The following is a 19,112-nucleotide window of genomic DNA, read 5'->3' as shown; positions in this document are numbered from 1 at the left end:
TTATGAGCCAAAAACAAAGGTCTTTTGTGTGTGTTTATTAGTGAAGCTGAGCATGTTTTTTTTATTGGCCAATTATATGTTTTTTAATGAATTGCCTGATCATATCCTTTGCCTTGAATAACTCTTGAGTTTTTTATACTTTCTTTGGCTACATACATTTTAAGGTTTTTAAAAAATTGTTTTTATGTTCCATTTATTTTTGAGACAGAAAGAAAGCATGAGCAGGGGAGGGGCAGAGAGAGAGGGAGACACAGAATTTGAAACAGGCTCCAGGCTCTGAGCTATCAGCACAGAGCCCAACGTAGGGCTTGAATTCATGAACCACAAGATTATGACCTGAGCTGAAGTTGTACGCTTAACCTACTGAGCCACCCAGGCGCCCCTTAAGTTTTTTTTTTTTTAATCTGTGTATTTGAATATAGTAACCACTAGCCACAGATTGCTATTTAAATGATTGAAAATTAAATAAAATTTAAAATTCAGTGTCTTTGTCACGCTGGCCATATTTCAAGTGCCCAGTAGCCATTTATGACTATTAGCCACTGTGTTGGACCAGGCAGATATAGAAGATTTCCATCATCACAGAATGTTCCACCAGCCATGCTGCTTTACATAAAATACAATAGGACATTATATTTTATTACATAGATTAGTTCCCTGAAAAGTTCTTTAGTTATCTTTAATGAATTAAACAATTTTACAGAAAGTTTTTAATGTTTAATCGTGTCTAGTAGAGAAATCTTCCATTTGATAAATGGCTTTTTCCTTAATTTTGTTCATAGCATTTATGCTGTGTATCCAGCATATTACTTCTTATATAAAATTTTATATCAAGAAGAGATACAGAGATACACAAAGCATTATGACAAGGGTAGTAAGAATTTGTTGTTAAGCATAAAAGGTGTAAACTTCTAAAGAAAAATATATAACTTTGTAACAGAAGATTTAAAAAAAAAAAAGGACTCATGTTACTTCATAATGTTGAGATTTTCCTGAAAAGACTAGTGAAAGTAACCTTTGGGCTCATTTTAGATTTAAATCAATTGTTTGGCTGAAATACATCAATTTAACTTAGGGTCTGATGTGTTATTTGCCTTATAATTCTAGGAACATGATGAAGTGTGTTTGGCTGGAGTGGCCCAGATGTCTATAAGAATGGGAGACATACGCCGAGGGGTTAACCAAGCCCTAAAGCATCCCAGCAGGGTCCTTAAAAGAGACTGTGGAGCCATATTGGAGAACATGAAGGTACCCTTTTCTATGCCTAAATATTCATGCGGACTTATACGTAATAAATTCAGTGTTTTAATAATCTCATATTGTTTTAGCAATTTTCAGAAGCAGCCCAACTGTATGAAAAAGGTCTCTATTATGATAAAGCAGCATCTGTTTACATCCGCTGTAAGAATTGGTAAGCATTTGCTAAGTTTGTTCTGAGCAAGTGTGGAAATGAATGGGTCCCGGAAGTCTCCCCACTTGTTTCCTTATCTGTACACCCTGTTCTCCCTATCTAGGTCTTCCCTCTATCTCCTTTTTTCTTCTTGGATGAGTTCATATTAATAGTTTGTTTCCCAAAGAACAACACATCCTGTTGGTTCGGAAATCCCTGATCAGACAAATTACTAGGGAAAAGAGCCCTGTTGCCCCCAAACTGTTAATGAACGAACCTTCATTTTCCCTTGGAGGGGGAGGGCAGGGGCATGGCATCAGAAGGAAAAGCAGTTACATCTGCTTTTACCTACCGGAGCCAAGATTTCAAAGATCATGATAACTTTTTTGAATCCTAAAAACTAACACTTGATTGTGGAGAGTGACTTTGGAAGTGAATATAGTGCTGATACTCTCTGAAATGTACATTCTAGGGCAAAAGTTGGGGAGCTTCTGCCTCGTGTTTCTTCTCCAAAGATTCACTTGCAGTATGCCAAAGCTAAGGAAGCAGATGGAAGGTTTGTACAGTTTCTCAAATTCATGCAAGTTTAAAGCAATATATAAGTTTGATAAATTAACCATCAATCTTTGCAACTTCTAAGAAAGGCAGAGTGGAGAAAGAAAACATCTTTACCCTTTGCCTGGCCTCAAGTGCCAAACTATTACATTTTTCCCATATTTTAAATACCTCAAGTAAACCTTTGTGTATTCAATATAGGCTACTATCTCTTTTTATTTGAGAGTTAAATACTAAAAGGTGATATTTTGATATAATATGGCATGAAAATAAAGTGATGGTCATTTTATTAAGAAGGGTAACTTACAGATGCCAAGGAAAAGAACAGTGAAGAAATACGAATTCCACACCGATGATTGCACAGTTTAAGCTGCAAAACAGCGTCAAGATATCACAATGGATAGTTAATATCCTAAATAATATCTTCTGTCCTTCTGCAACTGGATAGAAGAAACTCAAAGACAAGGAGTCTCAGAGGAGGAAACACAATTATGAAATTGTATCTCATACAAACATGAAAAAGCTCTACCTCACTAATAATAATTAAAGCAACAGTATGTTATTTCAACCTCTCCTATCGTGAGATTTTAAACTAATAACCATACTATCAAAATGCATTTGTTATGCATGACTGACTCATTCTGTATAATTTCCGTAGCCTTTGGAAAGTTATTTGGCAAAATACATTAAAAGACTTTTAAAGGTCAGTACCCTCTACTTTTAGAAAAGCAACCTTAGGAAATAGAGATACACACTAAATGTCTTGTTGAAATGGAAAGAGCTGGAAAGCTAATGCAGACTGAAGACAAGTCTTGAGCTCCATCTAGAGGTTGACACGCAAAGATTTTATAGATCACTCTTACTGAAATATTCTGTTATTTTCTGTTTTCTAAAATAAGCTTATATTACTATTATAATCTTCCCAATCAAAAAAAAAGGAAAGTGTAAAAAATTCTATATATATTGTTCAGATGAAAAAATGCAATTCAATATTAATATTTTACTGTTAGTTTATCAAACCTCTAAAAAAGAACACATTTTAGGGAGATGATTCCTTGTATTCATCCTAATGAAGAATAAAGAAGTACGAGAAAAATAAGCAATCGCCATCAATAAAAAAATTGCCTCCTTTATTGACATTTCCCTCCCCAAATGTGACAGTGTTAAGGAAGCTTATCTGAACTCAGTATTTCTTATAGATACAAAGAAGCCGTTGTGGCTTATGAGAATGCAAAACAATGGAACAGTGTAATCCGCATCTATCTGGATCACCTCAACAATCCTGAAAAGGCTGTCAGTATTGTCAGAGAGACCCAGTCTCTGGATGGAGCCAAAATGGTAGCCAGGTAACTGAATGCATTATTTTTGGACTTCCAAAAACTAGCCTGGAAAGAAAGCCCCACTTACCTTGATCAAATAAATTCAAAGGGAATATTTGTTCTTTATAATTTTTTTTGTTAGATCTAAGTGTTTAAATTCAAAGTCTATTTGTTGTGGTTAGTGTAGGAGAGAATGTTTTTCAAATACGAGCATATAGTATAAAACTGCAGTGTGCCTAATGCATTTTTTAAAACGGTTTCTCATAGTTGCAAAAAGATTTCATTTTGTAAACGACAAACTTATTTTAAATGAGCCAAGCTGATTAAAATACTTTGTTTTAGGTTTTTCCTACAGTTAGGTGACTACGGGTCTGCCATCCAGTTTCTTGTTATGTCCAAATGTAATAATGAAGCTTTCACCCTGGCTCAGCAGCACAACAAAATGGAAATCTATGCAGACATTATTGGTAAATACCATTGTTTTCCCTAATTTCTCTTACAGATTTGTATCCTAGAAATTCTTGACTCTTAGGACCTAATTATCAACTTGGTATAGCCCACAAGCACATGCACACACACCATTTATACAGAGACGCATACATATTGATGTGTTAGATTTCAAGATTCCTACTATCTTACAGGTGAGATGGAATTATAAGACCGTTTTCAAAAATTAAGATTTTGGGGTGACTATTAAAAGAAGCCAGATTTCCCAAATTCTGCTGTTTGCCAACCAGTGGTAAAACAAGGTTCCAAAATGAAGGTAATGAAAAATGCAGAGGAATTTTTGAAAAAATAGTTTCATAAGTTTTTAAATTGAGTTAAAAATTAAGATTATATGATTCTACTTTGATGAAGAGTGATATACACAAGACGTGGTTTTTCAGAAGAAAGTCCAAAAGAGGATTTTATATTCTGAGAACACCTGCTTTTAGGTTTTCTTCCCTTATTTGCAATTTTCTTAGAAACTACTGAAATAATTTTCAGATTTTGATTTTATGGGCCATACATATCATTATTTTTGGTGGTATTTTATTTTGTTTTGTTTTATTTTCCCAATATACCTAGCACAAGTTTACCATTTTAACCATTTTCAAATGTACAGTTCAGTCATATTAACAGTGTCATACAGCCGTCAGTCACCACCATCCATCTCCAGAACTTTGAATCATCCTGAAGTAAAGCTATGTACTCATTACACAGTATGTCCCCATTCCCCGCCCCCCACCGCCCCTGGCAACCACTGTGGTACTTTCTACAAATCTACATAAATTTGACTACTCATAGTATGTCATATAAATGGAATCCTGAAGTATTTGCCTTTTTGTGTTTTGTTTTTTAAAATTTACAAAATGACCGTAAGAATTGATGATAGGATTTATGAGAAAATTTTTATTTCAGTTTCAAGGAAACAAAAATAGGTAAAAGCATCTTCTCATATCTTAGAAAGTCATTCAGATAATTGGAGAAAATAAGGAGCTAAAGGAAAAAAGGAAATACAAATACAAGCGATATTAGAGTTATTAATTTTTTTTTAATTTTTTTTTAACGTTTATTTATTTTTGAGACAGAGAGAGAGCATGAACGGGGGAGGGGCAGAGAGAGAGGGAGACACAGAATCGGAAACAGGCTCCAGGCTCTGAGCCATCAGCCCAGAGCCCGACGCGGGGCTCAAACTCACGGACCGCGAGATCGTGACCTGAGCTGAAGTCGGACCCTTAACCGACTGCGTCACCCAGGCGCCCCTAGAGTTATTAATTTTTAATTCGACAGATAACATTTCTTAACATTACAAACCACTATACCACTAACCCATTTAAGTTTTTCTCATTTCATAAGGATGTGGCTTATCCTGCATCACTCACACACACACACACACACGTAGGCACGTACGCACACACACACTTTTGTCCATCTTTCTTTACCCTCTTCTATTACAAACTCCCTATCTGCCTTGGGCTGGAGGCCCAGGGCTGTTGTGACACTTTGGTATTGTAACAGGACTCCAATACCCATGGGTAAATGTAAACAATGAGTTGGAACTCCTGCAGAGTTGAGGTCCTTCTCCCACTGTGCTTAACATATTTAAGCTTCAAACCAAAAGAAAAACAGTAATAAAAGAAAAAGAATAATTATCTTTAAATGGCATCTATCAGCCACTTGAATATCATTTTCCTTCCTTGTCTGGCAAATGCGGACAATTGTCGAAACCAGGCCTTGCTGAGAAAGGCGGATAGATTACGTTTGTATTATGGTTGACTTCTGTTTGTATTATGGTTGACTTCTGATTGTGATTTGTAGTCATAGTTGTTCCTGTTGTTTTAGGAAATGAGATTGGGACTCTTAAGAATGATAAAAGTCACTAAGGGTGATGTCCGACCATAGCCTACATTCTCACAAGGCTCGTAATTTTCTCTCCTGATTCCTGTTGAGGGTGAAAAGAAAATGGAACAGAGCTGGTATTTGGGGGAATGATGGTGGATCTGTTTTGTGATGAAAACAAACACTGATAATAACACTGATATTTACAGTTACAAATTTTTAATCACCTATTTTTAGATCACCTGTATTTGGATCTTATTTTTAAGTTAGCAATAAAATTTTGCTCAGATATTTTACTCCGTAAACTTCTGTTGTAGGTTCTGAAGGTACTACTAATGAAGACTATCAAAGCATCGCCTTATATTTTGAAGGAGAAAAAAGACATTTTCAGGCTGGAAAATTCTTCTTGCTGTGTGGCCAATATTCACGAGTTAGTATTTCCTGAGAAAATATACATTGGACTCCGCAGGAATGCTAATAAGATTCTTTCTTTATTTTTTTAAGTAATCTCTATACCCAATGTGGGGCTCAAACTCAAGAGTCCGAGATCAAGAGTCGTATGCTCTACTGACAGACAGCCAGATGCCCCAGCAATATTTTAAAATTATTATTAATGCTTTCAGACACCCAGACCTGAAATATCAAAGTTAACTTTAAATCATTCTCTCTCTCCCACAGCCAATCACATTCTTCCCCTGTAATATCTCTGACATTGTCCCTTTTCATTCTAACTATCATCAACTTAATCCAAACCTGGGTCACTTCGCTTATTATATTATTACAATATTATTCCTATTTTCTAGTTTCTGTTCCTATAACTCATCCTTCATTTTATTCCCCAAACAGTACTTACTTTCACTGCTACAGGGCCCCTAAAGCAGGAGTTATGGCGTTCAAGCAAGGGGTGTAACTCAGTGAAGCTGTGTGTTCATTGTGTTCATTGGGTGTTCACTGGGGACTTATGGGTGCCACCTGTTTGGTCTGAGGGAAACATCTTCTACTTACCTCCAGAAAATTGTTGCCCTTCAAGAGTTGGGCCCCTGTGGGCTAGATCATAGGACTTTTCATGAGAAATAGAATTCTGGGTCTCCCAATTTTAAAACATGGGCCCACATATTTGTAGAATACCTCACCTGCCAAAGAAACATGTCTGTGTGTGAACTCAGCCTTCTGGCTACCTATTTACTGTTTCTGGCCACTTAAAGTCCAGATTCCTTAGCTGGCACTCAAGAAAATTCCCACAGATTGACCAACCAGCTCCTGCACTTCCCAACCTGGCATCCAGCTGTTTCCATTAAGAAACATTCCATGGGGCGCCTGGGTGGCTCAGTCAGTTAAGCGTCTGACTTCAGCTCAGGTCATGATCTCACACTCCGTGAGTTCAAGCCCCGCGTCAGGCTCTGTGCCGACAGCTCAGGGCCTGGAGCCTGCTTCAGATTCTCTGTCTCCCTCTCGATCTCTCCCCCTCCCCCACTCATCCTCTGTCTCTCTCTGTCTCAAAAATAAATTAAAAAAACATTTTAAAAAAATTAAAAAAAAAAAAGAAACATTCCTGCTAGCCTTATCCCATTCCTGTTCTCCTCTAGATCTCTCTCTGCCCTCTTTCCTACCTACCACAGACCTGTTCATCTTCAGGTCCTTTTTCCTTCATGGTACCTTCAGATCACCCCCCTGCTTAATCAACTTTTCTTCCTTAGAGCACCAATGAAAACAAATGGTCATACTGCCCATTGTCTCTTAAACTTTTATTATAACCTTAAATTTCTTCATAGGTGTAGTGTTTAGGAAGTAGACAATTATGATTTAAAATAATTGGTTCCTTATAAATATCACATTACACAGATCTCCCCAATTAGATTGTGTATAATACAACAAGAGGGGCTGTGTCATACCCTTCCTGGTATGCTCCATAGTCTCCTATACATAGTAGCAGGTTGGCAATAAATATTTGTTGAACGAATAAATGAATGAAAATAATTATATCTTCATAATGAAAGAGGACTTATTTTTCACTCTCATCAGAAGTCAGAACTAAATTCTTCAGAGGGTTAACTGGATCCTTCCATTTTTAAAATTCTACTCAGCCTTTTTGGGGTTTTTTTAAGTTTATTTTTGAGAGAGAGAGGGAGAAAAAGAGGGAGAGCAAGTGTGGGAGGGGCAGAGAGAATACGCTGTCAGCACGAGAGAGTATACGCTGTCAGCACAGAGCTCGAGGTAGGGCTTGATCTCACGAACCATGAGATTGTGACCTGAGCCGAAATCAAGCATCCAGCACTTAACTGACTGAGCCATCCATGTGTCCCTCAGCCTTTTAGGTGTATATATTAAGACCCAGACTGTGCAAGCCCCTGGTTGAGAGGTGGACACTTTCATAAACTGTAATTACTTTGTGTGAAAACTTTGTTTTTCCCAATGTGAAAGCAGTCTGAAAGTTTTTAATTGCTATACATTTCTCATTTCAGGCACTGAAACATTTCCTGAAATGTCCAAGCCCAGAAGAGAATGCAGCAATAGAAATGGCGATTGAAACTGTAAGTGAGCTCTGTAATAAGACTTTTGAGAATGCTGATATTTTGAAAAACATTTTGAAGAAATTTCCAAACATACAGAAGTAGACCAAATATTGTAACCAACTCATGTGACTTGTACCCATCATCTGACTTCAACAGCTGTCAGCATATGAGCAATCTTATTTTATCTGTACCCCCACCTCTTTCCCTGTGTTATTTTAAAGCAAATCACAGACATCATGTCATTTCATTTATGGGTACAAAGTCTATCTATAAAAGAAAAGAACTTTGGGTTTTCTTTTAGGTATAACTTGCATGTAGTAAAGTGCACAAATCCTAAGTATGTAACTCTTTTTCTCATATATTGCACTGACGTAACCCCTACTGAGATCAAGATATAGAACATTTCCAGCTCCCAGAGGCTCTTATGATGTCTCATAGTCACTGGCCAAGGGTAACCACAGCCAAGGGTAACCACAATTCTGACTTCTGTCCTTATAGATTGGTTTTATCTGTCTATGTATTTCATATAAATGGAATTGTACATATGTACTATTTTGTGTCCAGTTCCTTCGAATCAACATATAGTCTATTAATGCATGTGTATTACTACATGCAGTGATGGTTCATTCTTACTCATTGCTGTGTAGTATTCCACCCGATGACTATACCACAATTTATTTACCTATTACTCCATTAATGGGCATTTGGGTTGTCTCCACTTCAGGCATATTATGAGTAAAGTTGCCACAAAGTTGTTCATATCTTTTGGTGGACATAACACTCTGCCTTATTGGGTGTATATCCAGGAGTAGAATTGTTAGGTCATAAGATACACATATTTTGGCAATAGTTGTATCAATTTACACTCTACCAGCAGTATGAAAGAATTTAGTCGCTCTCTTTACTAAGACCAATCTATGTCATTATGACTACTGATAGAGGTGTAGTGGTATCTCATTATGGTCTCAATTCATTTTTCTAAAGACTAATGATATTGAGCACCTTTTCATACGTATATTGGCCTTTTGGATATCCTCTTTTCTGCTATTTAAATCTTTTTTCTAATTTTTAATTGTATCATCTCATCTTATTCTTACTGATTTGTAGGACTTTTTATAATTTCTAGATACAAGTCTTTCCATCATATATATATATATGATCTCTCCAACTATGGCTTGCCTTTTTATTCTTCAGTAGTGTCTTTTTTTTTTTTTTTTAAGTTTATTTACTTTGAGAGAGAAGGAGCACAAGCTGGGGACAGGCAGAGAGAAGGAGAGAGAGAATCTCAAGCAGGCTGTATGTGGTCCATGCTCAGGGGCTCAGACCCACAAAACTGTGAGATCATGACCTGAGTTGAAATCAAGAGTTGGACGCTTAACCGACCGAGCCACCCAGGTGCTCCATCTTCAGTAGTGTCTTGATGGAAAGAAATTCTTAGGTTTTAATGAAGTCCAACTTATGAATCTTTTTTTTTTATGGTTAGTGTTTTTTAATCCTATTTACGAAATCTTTTCCTATCGCATGGTCATTAAGCTATTTCTCTTATGTTTTCTTCTAGGTATTTGATTGTTTTAGCATTCTTATTTAGTCCTATGCCCATCCTGAATTAACTTTTGTGTATGGTGTGAGGTAGGAATTAGGAATCTTTTTTCCCCCAAACGGATATCCAGTTGATCCAACATCATTTATCAAAATACCGTTTTGCCCCCACTGAATTACCATAGAGCATTTGCCATAGATGAAATGACCAAATATATGTGAGTCTAGTTTTGGATTCTGTATTCTCTTCCATTGATTTGTCTTGCCTGTAACAATACCACACTGTATTACATGTATTCTTTATTATGATCTACTTCCTGTCGCTGTGGATTTGCCTATTCTAGACATTTCATATAAATGGATCCATACAATATGTGACTTTTGTGTCTGGCATCTTTCTTTCAGAAGGTTTTCAGCGTTCAGCTGTGCTGTAGCATGTACTAATACTTCATTCCTTTTTATGGCTAAAGATTCTGTTGTATGACTCTACCACACTGTATTTATTCAACAGTTAATACACATTTGGTTTGTTTCTACTTTCAAGCTTTTATGAATAATGCTGTTAACATTTGTGTGCAATGTTATATACATTGTATATACTCTCTTGAGTGTATATCTAGGAATTTCTAGGCCATATGTTAGCTCTATGTTTAACATTTTGAGGAATTGTCCAACTGTTTCCCAAAGCAGCTAAACCATTTTACATTACAAACAGCAATGTGTGAGCATTGCAGTTTCACCAACAATCATTTCTTGTCATTGTTGAACATCTAGTTCAAATTTCCCCATCTCCTGTATTTCCCACTAGCTGGCAATTAAATCTAGATACTTAATCAGACATAGATTTGGTGTTTTTAGATGGTGCTAAGTTTGTCCTCTTTCATGACATCAGTAGGCTCATGTCTTAATAAGCTCAGGCTGCCGTAACAACATACCACAGACTAAGTGGCTTAAACAACAGATATTGATTTCTCACAGTTCTGGAGGCTGAGAAGGCTAAGATCAAGGGGCCAGCCAATTTGTTTCCGGTGAGAGCTCTCCTCTGGTCATGTAGATGGCTACCTTCTTGCTGTATCCTCACGTGGCCTTTATGGGGTGCGTTCAGGTGAGGAGAGATCTCTCTCCCTTCCTTTTGTTGTAACACCACTGATCCCATCATAAGGTCCCTACCCTCATGACCTCATCTAACCCTAATTACTCCCAAAGGCCCCATATTCAAATATCACCACATTTGTATTCAAATACAAATATGTAGGGCTTCAACATATGAATTTTGGGGGAACATAAATATTCAGTCCATAACAGCCCATCATTTTGGTCATCTGTTTTTATGGTGTTAAGATTGATTATTAGATATTAGAATGGTCAGCCTTATCCCTCCATTATGACATTTCCCATCAACCTTTCACCTAATGATTTCAGCACCCATTAATGTTTATTACCTGGATCCATTATTTTATTGGGGGTTGCAAAATGGCGATATTTGTCATTCCTTCTATTCCATACCAACTATTTTGTTACTGTGAGATAAAGGAAAAATAGGGTAAATACTTGATTTTTTTTCCCCTCTGCTTACTAGTTTTAAGACTAATGAGTTGCAGGGAACCTGGGTGGCTCAGTTGGTTGAGCATCTGACTTTTGATTTTGGCTTACATCATGTTCTCGGGGTCGTCAGATTGGGCCCCCTCATCAGGCTCCACACTGGGCATGGAGCCTGCTTAATATTCTCTCTCTACCCTTACCCCCAATTTGTGCTCTCTCTCTCTCTCTTGAAAAAAAAAAAAAAGAATAATGAGTTGGTTTCCTGCCATCCTCCAAAGGTGACCTCTAGAGATGCTTTTGTTTTTACTATCATTATGAACTCATAGATTTTTAGTATATTTGATTTCAACCCATTACATCCAGTCGATGTTTTTTATGCCCAAATGTGTCTTTACGTTAACTATTATTGCATTTTGACACAATCCTATTAATCTTTGATAGATTCCTTGCCCTCAGGTACATATTATTGACTCCATTTCTTTTTTTTTATAAGTTTCTTTTTTTTCTTTTTTTTTTTATATAAGTTTCAGTTGTACAGCTTTATAATTCAAAATCCGTATATACTACAAGGTGATCACCATCATAAACCTAGTTACCATCCATCACCATATAGTTGACTCCCTTCACCACTTCACTTATCCCCCAGCCTCCTTCCCCTCTGGTAAACACTAGTCTGTTCTCTGTATCTGTGAGTTGGTTTTGCTTTTATTTTGTTTTAGATTCTACATATGAATGAAATTAGACAGCATCTGTCTTTGACTTATTTCACTTAGCATAATACCCTCAAGGTCCATCCATGTTGTCACATTTGGCAAGATTTCATTATTTTTTTTAAGGCTGAGTAGTATTCCATTTTGTGTGTGTGTGTGTGTGTGTGTGTGTGTGTGTGTGTGTGTGTGTTCTCCACGTCTTTATTCATTCATACTATGAATGGACACTTGTTTTCATATCTTGGCTCTTGTAAATGCCGCAATGAACATAAAGGCACATATATATCTTGGGGTGTTAGTGCTTTTATATTCTTTGGATAAATACCAAGAAGTGGAATGACTAGGGCATATGGTAGTTCTATTCTTAACTTTTTGAGGAATCTGCATACTGTTTTCCATAGGGACTGTATCAATTTTAAATCCTACCAACAGTGTACAAGGGATCCCTTTTCTCCACATCTTCTCCAACATTTGTTATCTTGTCTTTTTGATAACAGCCATTCTTACAGGTGTTATGTGATATCTTATTGTGGTTTTAGTTTGCATTTTCCTAATAATGAGTGATGTTCAGCATCTTTTCAAATGCCTGTTGGCTATTTGTATGCCTTCTTTGGAGAAATGTCTTTTCAGATCCTCTTCCCATTTTTTAATCAGGTTAGTTTTGTTGTTGAGTTGTATGAGGATTTTTAAACTTTTTAAAAAAATGTTTATTTATATTTGAGACAGAGAGAGAGCATGCGTGAGCAGGGGAAGGGCAGAGAGAGGGAGACACCGAATCCGAAGCAGGCTCCAGGCTCTGAGCTGTCAGCACAGTACAGTACCTGATACGGGGTGCAAACCCACGAACTGTGAGATCATGACCTGAGCCGAAATCAGGTGCTCAAACAGCTGAGTCACCCAGGTGCCCCCATATGAAGATTTTTTAAAATATATTTTGGATATTAACCCCTTATTGGGTATATAGTTTCCACATATCTTCTCTCATTTCAGTAGGTTGCCTTTTTGTTTTGATGTCAGTTTCCTTTGCTGTGCAACTTTTTAGTTTGATGTAATTCCATTTGTTTACTTTTGTTTTTGTTCGCCTTGCCTTTGGAGTCAGATCCATAAAGACATCACTAAGACCAAAGTCAAGGAGCTTACCTCCTATGTTTTCTTCTAGAGTTTTATGGCTTCAGGTCTGACATTCAAGTCTTTAATACATTTTAATTTTTTGTGTATGGAGTTAAAAAGTGGTCTAGTTTCATTCTTTTCAATGTGGCTTTCCAGTTTTTCCAATACCACTTACTAAAGACTCTCCTGTCTTCATTGTTTTTGCTTTTGTCATAGATAAATTGTCCCTATATATGTGGATTTACTTCTGGGCTGTCTACTGTGTTCCATTAACCTGTGTGTCTGTCTTTGTACCAATACCATACTGTTTTGATTACTGTAGTTTTGTAGTATAATTTGAAATCAGAGAGCATGAGACCTGCAGGCAGCTTTGTTCTTCTATCTCAACACTGCCTTGGCTATTCAGGATCTTTTCTAGCTTCATACAAATTTTACAGTTATTTGTTCTAGTTTTATGAAGTATGCCATTGAAATTTTGACAGGTATTACTTTGAGTCTGTATAGTGTTTTGGGTAATAGAGACATTTTAAGAGTATTCTTCTAATTCATGAGCACAGAGTACCTTTCTGTTTATCTGTGTCATCTTCAGTGTCTTTCATCAGTGTCTTACGGTTTTCGGTACACAAGTCTTTCACCTCCTTGGTTAAATTTACTGCTAGGTATTTTATGCTTTTTGATGCAATTGTAAATGGGATTGTTTTCTTAATTTCTCTTTCTGATGTTTCACTATTATTGTACAGAAATGCAACACATTTTTGCATATTGATTTTGTATCTTACAATATTTAGTTATCAGTTCTAATAGTTTTTTGGTGGATTCCTTGGGGTTTTCTATATATAGTAACATATCATCTCCAAATAGTGACAATTTAACTTCTTCCTTTCCAACTTAGATGCCTTTTATTTCTTTTTCTTGCCTAATTGCTGTGGCCAAATTCCATTTCTTGCCCCAGACCTGGAATCAGTCATTTCTCTAAGAAGGTCTAGTTCCTTTCAGTGAGAAATTGTTTTACAGACCATAATTTGGGTGCTAGCAATATTCTATTTCTAAGCCTTTTCAGTAAAAGTATTGGCATTTTTTATTATGGCATAAAAATTAGTATTTTCTAAAAGTACCTGAATTTGAAGCTGCAGTGAAATTAGTAAAGTATGAAAATTATCCTCTGGCCATCCACAAAAGGCCGTTTTATTTCATTATGAAAATAGTTTCATTCTCTGATTTTCTCTGCATATCCACATTTTCTAAGGCGTATTTCCTCCAGAAAGCCAGACTCAACGCTGCCAGCAACTCTCAAGAATACATCTCCCACCCTTCCTGCTAAAGATGGACTGGAATTCTGGCCCCAAATGCATAAGTCCAGAAGGGCTCTGAATTGGTTAGTTCAGGTGTCCATTACAAGATTAAACAACTGGTGGCCACAAGGATGGAATAATCTGCTTGGGCAAATTAGGTTAAATTCCAACCCCTAGACATTACACCTCTATTGTCATGGGGAATAGGGTCCTCTGAGACATGGAAGTGTCAATGGTATACCATGGTTGAAATGAAAGTAGGAGCATTTCTCAGAAAAGTTAAAGGAATTGGTATCAGACAAAAGTATAGATGTCCCTTGCAGCTATCAAATTTTTCTCCTTTTATGAGTATTCTTTAATCCTCCCATAGCTACTTCTAGGTGTTGTGCTATATATTTCATTATAATAAATTTTACTAAGTTCAGGGACATGTGGCCTATAAAACCAACATATTTGTGTTTATTATCCATTACTAGGATAACTTCATTCATTCAGACAAGTGCATTCTGCACTTCACTACCAGAGAATTTTCCTGAAGTCCAGTTTTAAATCCTTTTATTCTCTAGCTGCATTGCCTCCCAGTTGCCTCATAATTTGTTCCCAATCTATTCTTCATGAACCACAGAAGCTTAGGTACCCCTGCAGGTGATCTTGTCTAACCTCTTCATTTTATTGGCGAGGAAACAAGAGGTCCCATAGGATGATATGACTAACCTAAAGCCACCCAAATAGAAAGTAACAGAACTATGACTAAGTCTTCTTTCCAACCAAATTGTCTGTTACACTCCTCTATGTCAGTAGCCTATGCTACACTAACCTGGCCACTTCTACCCGAGTAATTCAGGGATCCCCTTCCTGTGTTCCTTCATTCTTGTGGTCCCCTTCACCAAGGCCACCCACCCTCCTACACCTCTGCCTTTCATACTCCCACACAACATGCAAGACCCACTTCACACACAAGCCTTTTGTGAACTGTCCTCTGGATGAAATTTCACCGTCCTTAGACTCTTCTCTAAGTACTTTGAACATCACCTACCACTACAGTTATCTCCCTTCAGATTAATAGCTCCTCAAGGTCAAGGACCCATTTCTTCAGAGTGTTTAGCACATTATGGCCACTCAATAAATATTCGCTTAGTTGAACACATGTTGGTTCCCAACTTAGTGAACACACTATATGGATGATATGTTTCCTTTCAACCCTCCATTCTTTTCTTTCCTTTCCACCTTGAGACACGCCCCCCACATTTGAATTTCTTATAATCTGTGCACTCTTACTTGCTGACTCCATAATTGAGAATATCTTGAAAATGTTCACAATTTACCAACCCCCACCCTACCCCATCCTCTACCCCTTAAGGTCCTGAAATGCATTCTTGGTGCGCGTGTGTGTGTGTGTTGGTGTGTGTATAGTACAGCCCTACTTGAGAATCATTACCTGAATGAACCCATGATATGGATGAGAAAGATGGGTCTTCACAGGATCTTTTAACTGTGCTGGGGGCCTTCCTTCCTCTTTGCAGTCAGCTTCTGCCTTCACCACTCTGTAAACCTTCTCTAAAAGGTCCCCACTGCTAAATATAAAAGTCTCTTCTCTGTCTTCACTCCATGTTATGAGAGCATTTTACACTATCATTACTACATCTTTCTTATGACTCCCTTAGAACACTGCTTCTCCCATTACTTCTCAAATGGTCCCTTCTCAGCCTCCTTCACCGACGACTCTACTCCAGTATGTAAGTGTTCCTCAGCATTCTGTCTTCATCCTTCTTTTAATTTTTAAAAACATTTTTCAATGTTTTCTTTATTTTTGAGAGAGAGAGTGCAAGCAAGGGAGGGGCAGAGAGAAAGAGAGGGAGACACAGAATCTGAACTGGGCTCCATCCAGGCTCTGAGCTGTCAGCACAGAGCTCAGTGCAGGGCTCAAACTCACAAACCATGAGATCATGACCTTAGCCAAAGTCGGACACTTAACCGACTGAGCCACCCAGGCACCCCCCCTTCTTTTAATTCTTGACGGCCACATCTATTCCTTACTGGCTCCCTTTTCCATCCTAACATTTTGGGTGTGTTCAACCCTCTGAAACTCATATTTAACTAGGCATCCTGTATTTTTATTTGCTATGTCCAGCAACATCAGATAGCACTGCTTAACATCAGTCCAAGCCCTTTATGGGTATTAACTTATTTAATCCTTAAGACAATACGGCGAGTTAGGTATTTTTTTTATCCTCATTGAGGTCCCAAGAGTAACCAGGTGATCTTTTGACCTCAGGCAGGCTGACCCCAGAGCCCTTGCTTTACCATGTCTCCGTACTGGCTCACCCAAAACCATCCACAAGAGCCATCGAGATGATGAGCTGTATAGGATTTCTCTTCCTTACAGCATCGCTTCCTTACAGCAGTGGCAAAAGCAGAGGCAACAGGTTTGTAAAGGCTTAGCTTTCTTGCACTGACGACTACCACAGTGAGTGAAGTGTGTAGAAATTCTGCAGCCCCAAGGCCCTCTCCACCCCACACGTTCACCACAGTCTCTTCTGCACAAGGAACTTCCAAACTTTTATCTTTTTCCCTCAAGCATAGCAGGCTAGGCCACATGTTGCTCTGTCCCTTGTAACGGTTTCCTTCTTTTTCTGGTGGCTCTTTGCACTGCATCATTAATACAAGCACAGCACTGCCCTCTTCAGTGTTCGTTCCCTTTGGTGGAGCTCCAGTTGCATTCTTGGCTCACCCCTTTTTTACAGACACAAGACTCTTAAGCCTCCTCGTCAGTAATTATCCATACTAAAACACATTTCCATCCTCCGATATCGTACATAATTTTTCCTGATCAACACCACACATCAGTGGGACTCGATGTGTTTCCTTGGGGAGCAGTGGAGACGCAGTGCTTGGTACTGTGTGCTTGCAGAAGGCCTAGTTCCTGCACTCAAGACCTTATTCTCTACGTGCCATGTTCACCTTGAGAAAGTTTTTACTGAAACATCCAAAAAGTATATTCTGTGTGTAGCGGGGGGGGGGGGGGGGAATGGTCTTTTGATACAGCAACTGAGAAAAGCTGTAGCTTTTAAGGATAGACTTTTATTAATGGAGACTCTACAAATAAATGAAGAAAGACCCTGAATTTATATCATGTCAGGACTTGACTATAGCCATTTTTACGATTTTTAATTCTATTTCCTTAGCACAAGGTTTTCTGCCCCTCCTCCCCTTCCTTTCTAGTTTTAAGATGCTGCATTTACTGTTTCTTTCTCTTCCTAAACAGGTTGGTGAGGCCAAAGATGAACTGCTGACCAGTCAGCTGATAGACCACCTTATGGGAGAGAGTGATGGCATGCCTAAGGTACTAGAAATGTTGTCTTCTCTTGGGTTCTAAGTATTTTAGTTACCATTTGACTTTCTTCTGCCCTGTTTTTACCTATTATGGGTTCTGCATCATGGACTTTTCTCTCTGAATATGATCTTCTAGACAGTCCCTGCATTTTAGAGGATATTGGGTATATTCACCCTTTGAAATTGGCATTGTCCCCTGTGAAATCGCCACAGTCCTCTAGATAACAATTCACACCACCCACAACTTTCCTCAAATGTTAAAGAGTTTTATTTATTCTGGGAACTTTGAAAACTATTATTAGAACTATGAGCATTAATCCCTAAAAATCAGCATACTTTGTTCATATTTCAAAAATTGTGTTAATAACAATCATATTTAGCGTAAAAGTAACTCACTATAAAGTAGAAATAAATCATTAGGAACATATTTTCTAAGTGTGTGACTCTTGGGAGTTCATTCAGACATTGGTCTTCTCACAGTCCTGATGGGGACAGTCCCCTTTGAGAACACCCCCGAGCTTGTTCTTCCCTTTTGTTTTGATGTCTGAGGTGATCTTCTTGTGAAGGAAGTCAAGTTACTGATTTGGAGAGGTGCCACAATGTCATAGCTGGAGAGGATGGTAGCAGTCCTGATCCCTGAGTCCATAGACAGAAACGGGAGATCCAGGGAAGCTAAGTTAACCTACCAAAGGGCACAGGCCCTTAAACTGTTCCAAACCACCTCACCTCATGTCCACTTATTCTAGTAATCAGGAAAACAGTGTCAGGTATATAAAATTGTCTATAGGTGAAGAGAATGGGAACAGAAAATAATCAAAGGCCAGCGTTCTTATGGGCCAGAGAAATTTATATAGGTGTAAAAACTTTTAAGTTTTTGCAAAGTTGATATAAGAATACATTTTGCTATCGCACACAGGAGATAACTCTGTGGAGTAGCATTAGGAACACAGACTCTGAAGCCTGATCACCGTGGCTCAAATCCAGACTCTGGAGAGGTCCTGTTGTGTGTGTTTCTCATCAGTGCAATTAGTGTATAAACATGCCTTCTTCCCAGGAAGAGCATGAGGATTTAAACACATTAATATTTCTCAAGTACTTAGACATATTAAACTATGAATAAATTCTTGATAAAAAAATAAATTCTTTATTCAGTGGACTTTTTTAAACAATATCAAAAGTGGATTCCGACTGAAATGAAAAATTTTAGGTGTTTGTCCCCCTGGCTAATGAAGAGTGACGTTTCTCTAATGGTTTGTATGTCAGGATGCCAAGTACCTGTTCCGCTTGTACATGGCCCTGAAACAGTACCGAGAAGCTGCCCGGACTGCCATCATCATTGCGAGAGAAGAACAGTCTGCAGGTACGTCCCTGACATTCACGTTTGTCTCGTAGTCAAGTAGTAGAATCAAGCTCCAAACTCTTTTCGAAATGCCCCGGAAAAAGTAGCCCTTTTCTAATCTAGGTTTGCTTTGAACCCAGAATATGAG

At 37.9% G+C, this 19,112-nt stretch overlaps 1 protein-coding gene across 5 annotated transcripts in view; it reads left to right on the top strand.

Moving 5' to 3' along the window:
* Window positions 1-19,112, top strand: part of WDR19 (WD repeat domain 19) — a 113,182-nt gene that overhangs the window by 64,955 nt on the left and 29,115 nt on the right. For all 5 annotated transcript variants that reach the window (XM_030314025.1, XM_030314024.1, XM_030314022.1 and 2 more), the window contains 9 exons: window positions 1,108-1,248; window positions 1,329-1,411; window positions 1,863-1,946; window positions 3,145-3,291; window positions 3,607-3,731; window positions 5,904-6,016; window positions 8,049-8,117; window positions 17,558-17,635; window positions 18,889-18,985. In XM_030314025.1, coding sequence (XP_030169885.1) covers window positions 1,108-1,248; window positions 1,329-1,411; window positions 1,863-1,946; window positions 3,145-3,291; window positions 3,607-3,731; window positions 5,904-6,016; window positions 8,049-8,117; window positions 17,558-17,635; window positions 18,889-18,985 — 937 coding nt within the window. The remainder of the gene's footprint in view (window positions 1-1,107; window positions 1,249-1,328; window positions 1,412-1,862; window positions 1,947-3,144; window positions 3,292-3,606; window positions 3,732-5,903; window positions 6,017-8,048; window positions 8,118-17,557; window positions 17,636-18,888; window positions 18,986-19,112) is intronic.

This window comes from Lynx canadensis, chromosome B1 (assembly GCF_007474595.2).
Source record: "Lynx canadensis isolate LIC74 chromosome B1, mLynCan4.pri.v2, whole genome shotgun sequence".
Classification (NCBI taxonomy): domain Eukaryota; kingdom Metazoa; phylum Chordata; class Mammalia; order Carnivora; family Felidae; genus Lynx; species Lynx canadensis.
The sequence above is the reverse complement of the archived record's forward strand: the minus strand, read 5'-3'. Positions and strand labels throughout refer to the sequence as shown.